The following is a 14,402-nucleotide window of genomic DNA, read 5'->3' on the forward strand; positions in this document are numbered from 1 at the left end:
TGTTGGAGAAACTATGAGAGACATACTGTATGTGGGAGAAACTATGAGAGACATACTGTATGTGGGAGAAACTATGAGAGACATACTGTATGTGGGAGAAACTATGAGAGACCTGCTGCACGAGCATGTCACTGTTAGTTCTGATGTCAAACATGAATGGTTACGTCCTTACGATTGTTCCAGCAGATACATGTATGTCTACGAACATTCCAAAACATCCACAAATTCCCAGGTTTAACCACTCGTGTAACACTCCCCCTGTATCATCTCTGGAAGTAAAGATAAAGATACATATGTTAATGTTGTGACAGACAAGCTCGATTTATTTGCCAGCACAAGATCCGACAAATGACTTTCACGGGAATGTGTGGGTGATGATAAGTCTCTTTGTTAACCTTAAAACATGCACAGAACGAACTGATTTCTTATATAAGCTATCATTTCATTTTCTCACAGTCCTGGGACGAAGAAATAGCGAGCATAGCACAGCACTGGGCAGAGGCGTGCTTATTAAAGCATGACAGTAACGACCAGAGAGCCATTCCAGGTAGTGTAGAATCATTGCACAAACACGTTATACATAGTATGATAGATGGATACCATGGGATTGTAAAATGGGTAACAGTGTTCTTTCTGAGACTATGTCCATTATTGATTTTATTTGGGAGGGAACTTCAGTCACACACCACTTTCTGTATGCTACTACTACTACTACTACTACTTCTACTGCTGCTACTACTACTACTACTACTACTACTACTACTACTACTACTACTACACCTACTCCTACCCTCTCTAATCCGGTGTCTCGAGGTCACCCCATCTTATAACTGACATTATCCAGTATATGACTGTTATTGTTGTTGTTGCTACTACTATTACGACGACGACGATGCTCACCACAGAACAGACCAACGTCCTGTTCAAAGGCCTGAAGTACATTCCCACCAGACCACAACGGAACCATGATGACTTCATCTCTAATATCGAGAAAGGGCTTCAGCAACTCGCACCAGGGGGTAAGGTCGACTATCGCGTCACCAAATCTGTGACATTCTTGCCAAAACCATAATTCCTAACCTCACCAGAGCCGAGCCAAAGTCCCTGAAAGAACTCCGAGATGACAACCCCATCAAGATTGCCCCTGCTGACAAGGGCAGGGCCACAGTCATCATGGACACTGTCCACTTCCATGAGCTAGTCAACAACATCCCCCAAGACCCCATCAACTACTCCAAGATCAAGAAGAACCCAACTGCCAAACTACTTCGCCAACATAAAACCCCCCTCGAACAACTAAAAGACAACTCTGAAATTAGCTAAGTACTTCACCACCACTTCTCCGTCAATCACCCCCAGCCACACCCTTTGCTAAAGCCACAATCAAAATCCAAAAGAACCCTCCTAAGGCCCGTCTACTTGTCTGTTCCCAAGACACTGTCGTTGACAACACGGCCCAAAACCCCACCTGAATCCTTGCCCCCATAGAAAAATCATCTGACTCCTTCATCTCTGATTCCACCGACTTCTGCTCCAAACTCACGAACATCGCCGACCCAGATCAAATCATGAGTTACGATGTAGTGGACCTCTTCACCAACGTACCCATAGATGACACTCTGCAAAGTCTCCGCCGTCGCATCACTGAAACTCCTCTTGAAACTAGCCTATCCACCGAATCTATCATCGCCCTCACCACCGCCTGTATCTGCTATACCTACTTCACCCTGGGCGACGAGTACTATCAACAGATACACGGCCTACACATGGGATCCCCACATCCTATCCTGACTGAAATCTACATGACCTTCAATAAGCCCTAACCACATCACCCATCCAACCTATTTGCTGGTACAGAAAAGTCCACAACACCTTCGTCATCCTAAAACAAACCCAACCCTGCTACTACAACATCTAAACCAACAACACGACCGAGTACAGTTCACCATCGAAATAGGAAAGAACAACCAACTACCCTTCCAAGGTATCCTTGTCTCCAGGACCCCAACACAATCCAAACCAGTGTCTACCGGAACCCACCCACACCAATCTGTACATCCACTTCAATCCGAACCATCCCCTCAGAGCCAAGACTGGCATCACCTCTACCATCAACGAGCCATCAACCTTTCTTCTGCTGAACCTGAGAACCTGAGATCGAAAACCTCCGTCATGTCTTCACCCACCTCAACAATTATCCACCCAATCCTGTCGACAAACCCAGATCTGCGACCACTAAACCCGGATCAGCGCCCTCCCATTCATATGAAAGGCCTCCCGCATCAGCCGCCTCCTCAAACAGCAAGCCAATATCGACACCTTCTTCACCAGTTCCACCTCCCTCAATACCCTACTAGGAGCCAACAGCAGGAACACAACCAAACCTCAGGTGCCTTAATTACTACAACTCTCACTACTACTACTACTACTACTACTACTACTACTACTACTACTAATGCTGCTGCTGCTACTACTACTACTACTACTCTCACTACTACAATCATCACTTCTACTACTACTACTACTACTACTACTACTATCACTACTACTATTCCCACTACTACGAGCATCACTGCTACTACTACCGCTACTACTACTACTACTACTACTACTACTACTACTACTTCTACTACAACTACTACTACTACAATCATCACTGCTACTACTACTACTACTACTACTACTACTTCCACTACTACAATCATCACTGCTACTATTACTACTACTACAACTACTACTACTACTTCTACTACTACTATTATCACTACTACTACTATCACTACTACTACTACTACTACTACTACTACTACTACCGTTTCTACAGCTGATTCTACTATTACTACTATGTTTAATACATTTGACTAGCTGTCATAACATCAAAGTAATCATCATTGATGTAGCCGCTCATAGCGATATCATGACGTCCCAGGTTCCATGAACGTTGGCCAGAACATCGCCACTGGCACCCAGAACTGGACACATGCTGTTACCCTGTGGCATGACGAGGTCAAAGATTTCATATTTGAGGGAAATAACTCATTTCCAAGTGTCGGACACTATACCCAGGTTAGTTTATTTAACCAGTTTAGTTCAGCTTGTATTCAGCTCCCGGTAAACATGTATCAGATCTTGTCTTGCCGTCGTGGGATGTCATCAGTGAACATCGCCTCACATGCACCAGCTGACGTGTTTGTTCCTAGTAACGAAGATTTCCGAGTAGTTCTAAATCGTTTCCATCCACTTTTTATATATAAAACATACAAACAATAAAATGCACAGCTGCGTCAAATGAAGTGTTGTGTGAATGGTGTTGACGATACGGTCGTTCAAAAAACATAAATACTTGCCGTTCATATTTGCTGCCAATTATTTTATTTTCAATCATTGAAATTATCAAGCAGGTTAAAAGTTTTAAATAAAGATCTACTTTCACGTCACACTTGAAGTGCCAAGGTAACGGATTTTGTGCTGATCAATAAACGTGAATGCACAAAATAGCACTGGTTCAATACGTTTGCTATACGGTTTGAACAATATAAAGTTTACAATGTGAGAAGTGTCAAATCTTGTCATTCTGATCAAGTGTCAATTATGAGTATCTTACATTGTAAGTAATGTCAAATATTTAGTGTCATTTTTTTCATCATGTTAATATATATTCAATATACTACAAGTCTTAAACGTGTTCCTTGTTTGTTGACTTTAGCATTGCATGGATAAGTCCATTACAGTATAGGGAAGAAGGTTTCGCTATTGTGTGCCCTGAACCATGATGTTGTAGGCAAAGTGCACTGTAGGCAATAGGAGGAGTTGACCGCACCACTACTAAATGCTATACAAACAATACAAGAATTCTGCCAAAATACAACACAATACATTCACAACCAGAATCAACAATAACCCCCAGAACCGGCAAACTCCAACAAAATACTGCCAACAATGTGGGTGCTACATACAATTTAGTTCAGTTTAATTCCAACCAAGCTAGTTGGATGGCGGTAAGAATGCTGGTGTGTCGTCAAGCGTTTTATTCATTTTAAAACGTTTACGATGATGTCTTTTCTATATAATGACGAGAGCCCCAGTGCCTTTGCTGCTACGTTGTCGACATACACAATAGTGCATGTACGTTTGCAACCAGTAGGTACGGAGACTCGTGACTGTGTGCGTATCGACAGGGCCTGGTCATATGCGGCAGTTGGCCAACACCATGACAGGAACGACAGCCATCACCAACAGCTGGGTGCATTCAACATTCTTCTGACAATCGTCAATCCTGTTTCCTCTTACTTATATCATTTGTACAAGTTAGTATCCAAATATGTAATTTAGAATGTTACGTTCAGTCTCAATGAAATGTCGCAAAGATACATGTTAAGATGTTAAGATGTTAAGTATGTTTACAGCTGGTGTGGGCGGACACTCAGAAGATTGGTTGTGGATATGCAATGTGCGGCACGACTTCATTCTATGTGTGCAACTACGGGCCAGCGTAAGTAGAGAACGGCTCTATTGAAAGACATGGGAAGTGATGAATGTTCCTGACTCGGTTTCCTCCAGACAACTAAGATTTAGATAGCATCCTGGGAGGTTCATTTTGATTCGCGTGTATTACGTATAATGGCTTCTTAACGACACAAACCTTCCTGAAATACTCGTAGCTGGTGCAGATGGAATGCACTGTATGAATATGTTGTCACGTGGACGTTTATGACATCAGAGGAAGATCTAAGTAATATATATGTTGTCCCGTGGACGTTTATGACATCAGAGGAAGATCTAAGTAATATATATGTTGTCCCGTGGACGTTTATGACATCAGAAGAAGATCTAAGTAATATATATGTTGTCACGTGGACGTTTATGACATCAGAGGAAGATCTGAGTACCGGTAATATATATGTTGTCCCGTGGACGTGTATGACATCAGAGGAAGATCTAAGCAATATATATGTTGTCACGTGGACGTTTATGACATCAGAGGAAGATCTAAGTAATATATATGTTGTCACGTGGACGTTTATGACATCAGAGGAAGATCTAAGTAATATATATGTTGATTTGCCCACACCAAACACATTTTCAACGGTTCTATATTGCGAAGTTGACGCTATTCAGTGTACTGCAACACCAACCTTGCGGTCATCCAGAGCCGGGCGGACGGTATTTTTTGCATTTCAACGAGTCAAACATTTGTGTACAGATAAAATAACACACATGTTGCTTCATGCCAAGATTTCTGGAAGGTAACTCTCTTCTCATTCGACTTTGACTGGAAAAAAGCCTTTTCACGTTGAACATCGTGAACAGACTGATGAATGTATGTGTTCCTTCCTCACCCCATGTACATACCTTATCTACATACCTGAGTACATTGCCATGTAAACGCAAAGTAAATATACCTATACAAACGTATGTAAAGTTACACATATAAAATTACTTTCGGGAGTAAATGTTGTGCATGTTTTAGATTTCCTCTATTTAAGGTATGCTGAATACGCCGTGTGAGGTGTTGGCGTTGTTTTCAGAAGATTAGAACGGTACATAAAGGTTGTCATTCCTCCAATCCATATTTAGATGACAAAGTTCAAAAGTGATGTTATCATTAAAAGAGAGAACTGTTTGTTTTCGACCACGTAATTTCTTACCGTTCATAATCTAACTGTGAAAATATGTTTGTAAATATTTTGTTTTCACGAATTTAGTGGGAACGTTGGTGGATTCAACATGCCTTACAAAAACGAGACCACGAATGAATGCAGCGCTGAACACAAAGATGGCAACTTGTGCGGTGAGGAATTGTAGTGACCTTAACAATGTAGTGTAAATGCATAACGCGCGGTTTGGGGCAGCTACAAATAAACAGCAAAGGATACAAAATGCAGGCTTAAACAGCAAGCGCTGCACCTTGCTGTTCATTTGTGCTAATAGAACTTGCATCTGAGACTTGGGTTTTTACACGAGTATGTATATCTAGGTTAGATCACTTCTTGGTGGACTTATATTTTGTTCATCTGTCCAAAATAATATATTACCCTTGCACATTTAGCATTGATTACCACGACTCTGATGGAGATGTCAAGAAGTAGAGGTAGTTAACCCATCCTGACATTTGGACGAGGATTGAAGTAGCTGTCCAAGCATTACCTCAATTGAATGTAAATGTCTTCCTTCTGTGTACAAATTCGTTATAGAAATATGGTCTTCCAACACCGTTGTTGTTTTCGGTATTTCAATATACACTGTACACACTCTGCTGTTACTCGTCAATGAATGCACGAAGAACATCTCTCCTTGCACATCGATTTGTCCTCTTGTTAGGGTATGGTCATGCTTTGATGAAGTTATTGAATAAAGTTATTATAATATTCAGATATCTTTCAGATTGTAAAGTAACCTGCTTAAATGGCGCCACTGTGTCTCGAGACGATTGTTCATGTGTGTGTAAAGTGCGCCCGTTCTACACTGGAGACAACTGCCAACGTAAGTAAAACCTAGTACTCCATGCCCGTCTCAGGGGCTTGATGGTTGCATGACGCTATTTAGAGTACAGTCAGATGATGCCCTTTACTCGATGTTAAGCCTGATTATCCGAGAAGTTACAATATTTATTGTATTCATTATATTTATGATGACTGGTGGTGAATTGTAACCCTCCTATGGAAGAATAGTGAGAATACATAACAAAGGCAATGTTCTATTAATGCTCTGATTAAACCTTGATACAAACTATTAATCCTGAACAGATATTATGTAGCATTCTTATTATAAATTTCAAATAGGTTATACAAGCGCATATAGTTTACCCTTTGCCTACATGAATGTTGTGGTAAAGTGTCCTATTTCAACTATAATGATCTTGCTCTTGAAGAGTTAGCTTAAACGGTGTCTATAACCTGACTACCCTACAACTTAACCATACATACATAGGTAATATAGTTAACACACTAGCAGCCTTTCGTAATGTGGTATGTACAGTAAAGTACGTTTACGCTTATGGCGAACTGACGGATAAATCGAACTGTTTGGGGGTCCCGTCCATTTGCAGTATACATGATCGATATATGCTCATAACGACCTAAAATTAGCGGTCCCTTTGAGTTCGTCACCATCTTTAATGTTTTACTTTTTAGATGCTTGCAACAACAGCCTCAGTTCATCGTCATGGACACTCAAAATCTATATGTAGCGTCCATGATGAAATTAAGTTCTGTACTGTTTTGATCCAGTAAATGAAGGTGTGGAGATAATAATTAGATCGGGGACAACATGTTATTAATTAATACAGAGTTTGTTTTCCAGTTGAATGCAACAAAGCCGAGAAGGACCCCGATGAGTGTAACGCGGCATATAGAGATTATGCCTGTTCCATCATTGCTGTCGAGTGTCCAAACAAATGCCACGTGTGTCCATGTAAGTATGTGATGTGCTGTTATCATTAAGAAATTATCAGGTATCGCCTACATAATATACACATAGCTTCTACACGGAAAACAACGTTATGACAACGTTATGACTATCCCCCACCATGGGGCACATTACAGTTGTGTTTGTCCATATAGCAGTGGATATAAACTTAAAATAGTCCTATAAAGCCTTTATGTCATCAGAAAGAAATGATTAAATGTGAAATTAATACACATAAAAGGTCCCTTCTCTGGAAAAAATAACTCTGGCGAGGTATCGCTTAGATAAGCCAACTTCAGTAGTATCTGAGAAAAACTTGTCCCCACTACAGACGCTATGTACCAAGTAAGACAACATGGATCAAGGGCCGTAACTCTGTGCAAAAACAAAATGACAAGACCAGTTTTCGAACTAATTCTTGACAAGCATATCTTAGATAAGCATGCAAACGTTCATTCGTGAAACTACAGCAGTTTCTTAGAAAACTAGTCTCCATTCCACGCAGCAAACCCCAAGTTAAAAGAGCATGTAGCAAGGGACATAACACTATAAAGATGAATTTACATAAATTTTCGAACTCATCTGAGATCTTAACCTGTAACATCAGTGTGTAAAATTTTATTTCTCTGACTTAAACAGTTTTTGAGAAAAAAATATCCCCTTTGAGTTTTTATAATCCCTGCCCCAGAAATATATTCATGATAAGAAAGGGCATTGATAGTAAAATATTCAACATGCATTGTAGAGAGGATAACCTGGTGTGAGAAATGTCTATGCTGCGTGTACATAGTAACTGGTAGATGTCACAGGGTATAAATAGACTCCTATGAACAACTGTTTTGCCCATTTGTAGGGATTTTCGAACAAAAGATAACGTCAAGACCAGACCGACATAAAGTGTGCTAAAGAGAGGTACCTGGTATATGTGTTTCTAAGTGACAGGCGTTTCGATTTCCTTTTGTATTTAATGGAAAGAAGCAACAAAATTCCGAAGAAAGTTCATAAATAAAACATTTGTCACACTTTGGGATAAAGGTTAGAGCATTGTTCCTTCTTTTTTCGGACTTCCAAATAGAAACATTTGGCTCTTTACATATAGTTAAAATGTACTTATGCAGTCTATCATGCTGATGTGACGCTGTAATTATCGTCTGTGTGCTGGGAGTTGCTCGTCATTGCCAGTAGTTTGGAGTCGTGTTTTATACGTGGCACCGTTGACATCTCTTACTGGCATTTGTAACCCAGGATGAAAAGCTGTGCGTCACCCATATGGTTCACGATAACCGAGTTAATTAATGACAATGAGTTCACGCGCATTATAACATTCTTGGGGTAATGAAACAGCATTGTTGACGCATTGCAAACATTATTCACGCATTGTAAACATTATTCGTGCTATGCTTAATTCCGTCACGACCCGTTAAGATCCGGGGTAGATTAGGCCTTCAGCAACCCATACTTGCCCTAAAAGGCTACTATGCTAGTCGTAAAAGGCGACTATGCTTGTTGTAAAAGGCGACTATGCTTGTTGTAAAAGGCAACTATGCTTGTCGTAAAAGGCGACTATGCTTGTTGTAAAAGGCGACTAACGGGATCGGGTGGTAAGGCTCACTGACTTGGTTGAAACATGTCATCGATCAAAATTACGTGGATCGATGCTCATAATGTCAATCACTGGCTTGTCTGGTCCAGACTCGATAATTTACAGACCGCCGTCATATAGCGGGAATATTGCTGAGTGCAAACAAACAACAACAACAAACAAACAAACAAACAAATAATTCCGTCACGATAGTAATGACACTACACAGCATCACTGATGACGTCATGTTGACCCGGTCAGCTTCTAGTTGCGGCTTTCAATGTAGAAGGAAGTATTTCTTCACAACTGCAGGTCGTTAAGTGGGAATACTATCTATGGTATTGCATCCTTGTGTGCATCAAGATTACTGTTTCAAACACAAACAAACGTTCTCAAAGCAATACTGTCCTTCTACCTCTGCAGATGCGGGCATTCACTACACAGAGGGCAACAAGCAGGGTCGACTGACTGGTGACCTCGTACTGGCCACTATCATGGTTGCCCTTGCCTGGATCAGAAACCCTTACCTGTAATACCAGCTTAGACCACTTGTAAAGTGTATATAGTCAAATGTATTAACATCACTATTAAAGTAACATGCAAGTTTCATGATCATGATAATTGAAAACAATATGGAACAAAACAGGAAATTAGCCATGCAAACATTGTACTAAATTGTTTCAGTACATACTGCATGTTATGTTTTAAATCTATATATGTATGTATGTACATCGCACGACAATGAGTAATTGATGTCTCATTTCCACATATGTCGTTATACCTCTGTATTAAAGTAAATAGACCTGTTTCACTTGAAGAAATAATGTATATAAGCGGGAACACTTTGCTAAACATCAGTTACATTTAAGAAATATTTTTTTTTAATAAATTGGGCATCTCCACATCGACCTGCTCACCTGTTGTGTTAGACTTTATTCAAATACAGCCTTTGAATCTTGCAACTGTAACTATGTCCTGTGTTTTCTTGCAAGTTGTAAGGTTAAACCCCACCAATAACAATAAGCTTCAATACTTTTATGGCCAAAGTTTGATGACCAGGTATCAAGGACACTATGACGTGCTTAATGTATTCATCAGGTGCAGATACAACATCTTGTACTACAACATTAGACGAATGACGGCTTGGTTTAAAGTCAAACTCCCTGTACTGTTACACACATAACGTGTCTTGAAAAATAATTTCTTCATACATCATGACGAAACGACATGATCAGGAAGTATCACGATTAACAGGGAGGGATCCTATTGTAGTCCTGAACTGGAAATGCTCAAGAGATCAGATGTCATCGTAAAGAACCTTTCTCGAACTCCTCTAAACAAACTAACAGGTATCCATGGATACACTTGTATCAGCAATGTTGATAAAAAAAAGATGGACAAAACCATTTTTGTGAAGATCTGAAGCCATGTTCACCAACCATCCTCATCTTAGAGTCCTTGGAACACCGACCCATGTCTACTTTGCCTTGAATGTCCTCCTGCCAATCACTCACTCCCATTGGAATACTGAATCCAAATGCACTTTTTGTTACTACCTTTTCATAGAAATGTGTTGTATTAGCCTTCACTACCTTAGTATTTTTCCCATGTACAATAAACAATCTATGGTCCGAGCAACGGAAATATATTAGTCTCTCTAACACTATATTTTAATGTTGTATATCACTGTAGCACGTAAAAGATAGACTTCACAACACAGACACAATTTCTCAGTGCTACACATGACAGGTATAATGTCATTTACTGGAACTGAGTACCTAACTGTTTGTTTCATTCTTTTTTCCAGCATATTATCACATTAGTCAATGTTGTGTTTGTATCAATAACAGTAAATGATATATATACACAGCACTTTATTTACTCAGAAATATCTTTATCAAAATACAATTACATCATTCTTGTGGAATGTTTAACGCTATCAATACAACTTCACCATATGAAACAAAAGCACATCCTAACACATTACTAGAACGGATCTCAATGTCCAGTGAACACTGGCAAGGGGAATTACCCCGGTAAATACGGACAAACAAGCGCAGACTTTAGAGTTACCTCTGCAAACATAAGGATTAAGTTTGGTTTTTTGCATTGACAAGCAAATCAATACTACATTTAGCAAACTGGTATTGACCACAGGAATAATTTTTATAAAAACATTCAGTTGCTATCTGCAACTAAGACACAGAACTGCCCTTGTTGTGCACTCACATAATGCTTCATCTAGGTTCATCTAGAATGTGTATGTATTTAACAAATAAATGAATATTGAAATATATATATTGATTTTCTCTACTTTTCTTACCAATTCAAACAATTGTGTACACAGAGCTGAAGGAATTGTTACCATATTTGTATTGAAAGTCTCATTCCTCTGAATCTCTCCTGAGAGTGACTAGACCTAGTGATCTATATACAATCTGAGCACTGACATAGCTGTGGATGTGCTCCTGAATATCAACTCTCACTGCATTACACAACAGCTGAGGACACATCCTCCTGAGGCAAGGGAGTTAACTGAAACTCCAGTTTCCACCCTCGCCAAACTACGCTGCAATTTCGTGGCTCAATCGTAGCGCCACCAGTGGCTATTACGAGTTAAGCCCCTTCTATGTCCCTCCTATTGACCAATTAGAGTTCACCTATCTTATCACTTGCATATGCTTCAAACAAAATGGCAGCACTCAGTCAAGAAAATCGGATCGATAATCACAATCTATATTGTTACAAAACCTTGCGAGGTGCGCAAAATCACTTGAGCACCTTGATTTCAAACATGAAAAGATTTTGAAAATATCTGTCGACGACCAGCTCATTGAACACATGCTTTGGAAATCCTGCAGTCGACCAAAATCTGCACTTTGAAATCCATGTTGTTTATGAACTGGGTGACTAGTTGATTACGCAATTTTGATTGGACTATGCATAAACTGGATTGTTTATAACTCCGGAATTCCATCCTAGTTCGGCAAGGGTGGAAACTGGACTGTTATGGTCAGTTATCTCCCTTGCCTCGGGAAAATGCTGAGTACATTGAAATTCCTGAAGCTGTAATTCAAAATCTGGATTTACTTTGACCATGGAAAGAGTGAGTTACGTTGGATATATAAAAGTATTTCAGTCACATAAGTTGGATATCAATCTGGATAGAAAGCCAAAGATGACACGGGTCACAGATATTGAACACTATGGGTTGGGTGCATTTCCAGGGGTTACAACTGTGTTGGAACCCACAGACAGACAGGTAGGAAAACTGGGTCACCCATACTTCCAACTAAATAGACCAGTTTCAAAATAACAACATGGGACCACATAAATTTCAATGAATTCCTATTCAAGGGACATAATATAATAAGAAAACAAAGATAATTCTGATACATCCAGATTTTTTTATCCTAGGGTGAACATTGCACAAAGATGCTCCAAGAAACATAGGTAGGTCTGTACTGATACCGACACTGCCCTGCACCGCATCCCACTGGACACCAGAGTCCCCAGGAAAAGGGTTTATTGTTGGTCCCTGTGAACCAATGAGACGACTGTGTAGCATACAACTGGTGTTTGGGGAAAGGTAAGTCATTGGAAAGGAAGATAAAAGATGTTTGACTTTGAGGAATGCAACAAATATTTAATAATGTTAGGGACAAATGGCATCTATTTCAAGTTTGAAGTCATTTAAAGTTTGCCATTAATAAATCTGTTCAAGTTTGCTGTGATCCAAATCATACACCTCACTGTAAAAGATAATGGAAAAGACAGGCATTTGTTAAAGACAGCGGTTTGATCCTTATAATCATTACTGACTTTGTGTTGACAACCAAAATGTCCAAAAATACTACGTCTTAACATAATCTCTATAATGGTACAAAGAACACTTTTAGTTGCAGTTGTACATAGGTTGATTGCTAACATACAAAACATCCACTGACAGAAAAGTGCGTCCTCATCACAGTCCATGAATGGATACAAACAATCAACAACACTCATTATACAACACTGTACAATTGCTGGGAACAAAATAATTAAAATGAAATATATACATTAGTCAAAATATGAATGTGAAATTACGGAAAATATTGATCTGCCAATCAGCATGATGAAGGCTCCACATGAGGAGCACGCTGCTCCACACATCTGCCAGCCAGCCAGCCAGCCAGCCAGCCAGGCCACACTCCTTGTCACGTACAGTCACCAGGATCAATGATATCTTATGTAGGTTCATGCTGCAAGAGCTCACTGGACATGTGCTTCTGAATACAGGACTGACTGTCCCCATGACACAGAGAGTTTGTTTATAATTGAAAAACAAAAATTATCAAATATGAAATAAATCAAAACACCTGGTCTTTAATAAGCTGCAAATAATTCCTTATAAGAACACCAGTGGTCGAGGTTTACTGAGCATGTTACCAACAAACCAAGGATCACATCTATGTCATTCTCATATTTGAAGCAAGCCAGAACCAGAGAATCAAGTGTCAGACTTTGCACAGCCAATTGTGGTGCCTTAGACCACTGGGCTGGCCTGGCTAGTGTAAGAAATACATAGTTTGGGAGGTCTTGTTTCTGGATTCCGAAGTTGCTCCTGGGTGTCATCAAGTGCCTGTAAGCCAGGACAAAAATCTTCATTCTCTGTATGTAAACAAAGAAGATGTCTGTTTCCAGAAAAGAAGGAAATGTACAAACATAATTTTCGGGGAAAATAATTCAAATGGTGTCAACAGATTGTGCAGAGCCTAGCTTCATAATGATAATTCCACATGATAACTCTTCCATGTTTTCAGGAATAGCATCATCCAAAAGCATTCTTCATTCCATTTCATATCTCCCTTTTCTGCACTTGAAGGCATTCTGTACATTCTGGAGAGACCCGCCTGCCACGAAGAAGGCAACGACGGCCATGAGGATCATGATGAAGTAAGCTGGCACGATGCTGGCGAGGTAGAGTGGTTCCGGGCGGTACTTTGTCCTCTCGTTGAGTAGAGACTGCAACACGGGAATATCATCAAATAAGTGTGTGACAAGGTTGCTAAAGCAATAGTGTAACAATGACCTATCAGTAATAGAAATAAATTGATGCCAAACAAGTGTTAGAGTGAGTGAGTTGGGTTTAATCCTGCTTTGAACAATGTTTCAGCTAAATCATGTTTCAGCTTGCTGTGGGAGGAAAGCGGGACGACTGCAGGTCTTAGACGTTCACCACTTTGGTGAAACCCCTGAGCATGGGTAATCTGCTGCCAACCAAGGATAATAATTAGGGTGAATCCAGGAAATGAAGCCCATGATCACTGGATCCTGGCCACCAAAGGGACGTAATTCTGCAAATACACCACCTCGATGATTGGGACATCTATGCCTCTATGTGTCATAAAATAGAAAGGTGATTGAATTACAA

General features: G+C 39.9%; 2 protein-coding genes across 3 annotated transcripts in view; one reads left to right on the top strand and one right to left on the bottom strand.

Annotated features, from left to right (window-relative positions):
- The window catches only part of LOC139462579 (cysteine-rich venom protein-like), a 26,364-nt gene extending 15,135 nt beyond the window's left edge, over nucleotides 1-11,229 (top strand). For both annotated transcript variants that reach the window (XM_071244418.1, XM_071244417.1), the window contains exons 5-11: nucleotides 457-547; nucleotides 2,930-3,066; nucleotides 4,407-4,492; nucleotides 5,706-5,791; nucleotides 6,385-6,483; nucleotides 7,303-7,413; nucleotides 9,413-11,229. In XM_071244418.1, the coding sequence (XP_071100519.1) occupies nucleotides 457-547; nucleotides 2,930-3,066; nucleotides 4,407-4,492; nucleotides 5,706-5,791; nucleotides 6,385-6,483; nucleotides 7,303-7,413; nucleotides 9,413-9,522 (720 nt within the window). In that variant the 3' untranslated portion in view covers nucleotides 9,523-11,229. The remainder of the gene's footprint in view (nucleotides 1-456; nucleotides 548-2,929; nucleotides 3,067-4,406; nucleotides 4,493-5,705; nucleotides 5,792-6,384; nucleotides 6,484-7,302; nucleotides 7,414-9,412) is intronic.
- Nucleotides 10,836-14,402, bottom strand: part of LOC139462580 (gamma-secretase subunit Aph-1-like) — an 18,406-nt gene continuing 14,839 nt past the window's right edge. Inside the window, exon 7 of the mRNA XM_071244419.1 lies at nucleotides 10,836-13,993. Within this exon, the coding sequence (XP_071100520.1) occupies nucleotides 13,817-13,993 (177 nt within the window). The 3' untranslated portion in view covers nucleotides 10,836-13,816. The remainder of the gene's footprint in view (nucleotides 13,994-14,402) is intronic.

This window comes from Haliotis cracherodii, unplaced genomic scaffold (assembly GCF_022045235.1).
Source record: "Haliotis cracherodii isolate W230 unplaced genomic scaffold, xgHalCrac1.p SCAF_15, whole genome shotgun sequence".
Lineage (NCBI taxonomy): Eukaryota > Metazoa > Mollusca > Gastropoda > Lepetellida > Haliotidae > Haliotis > Haliotis cracherodii.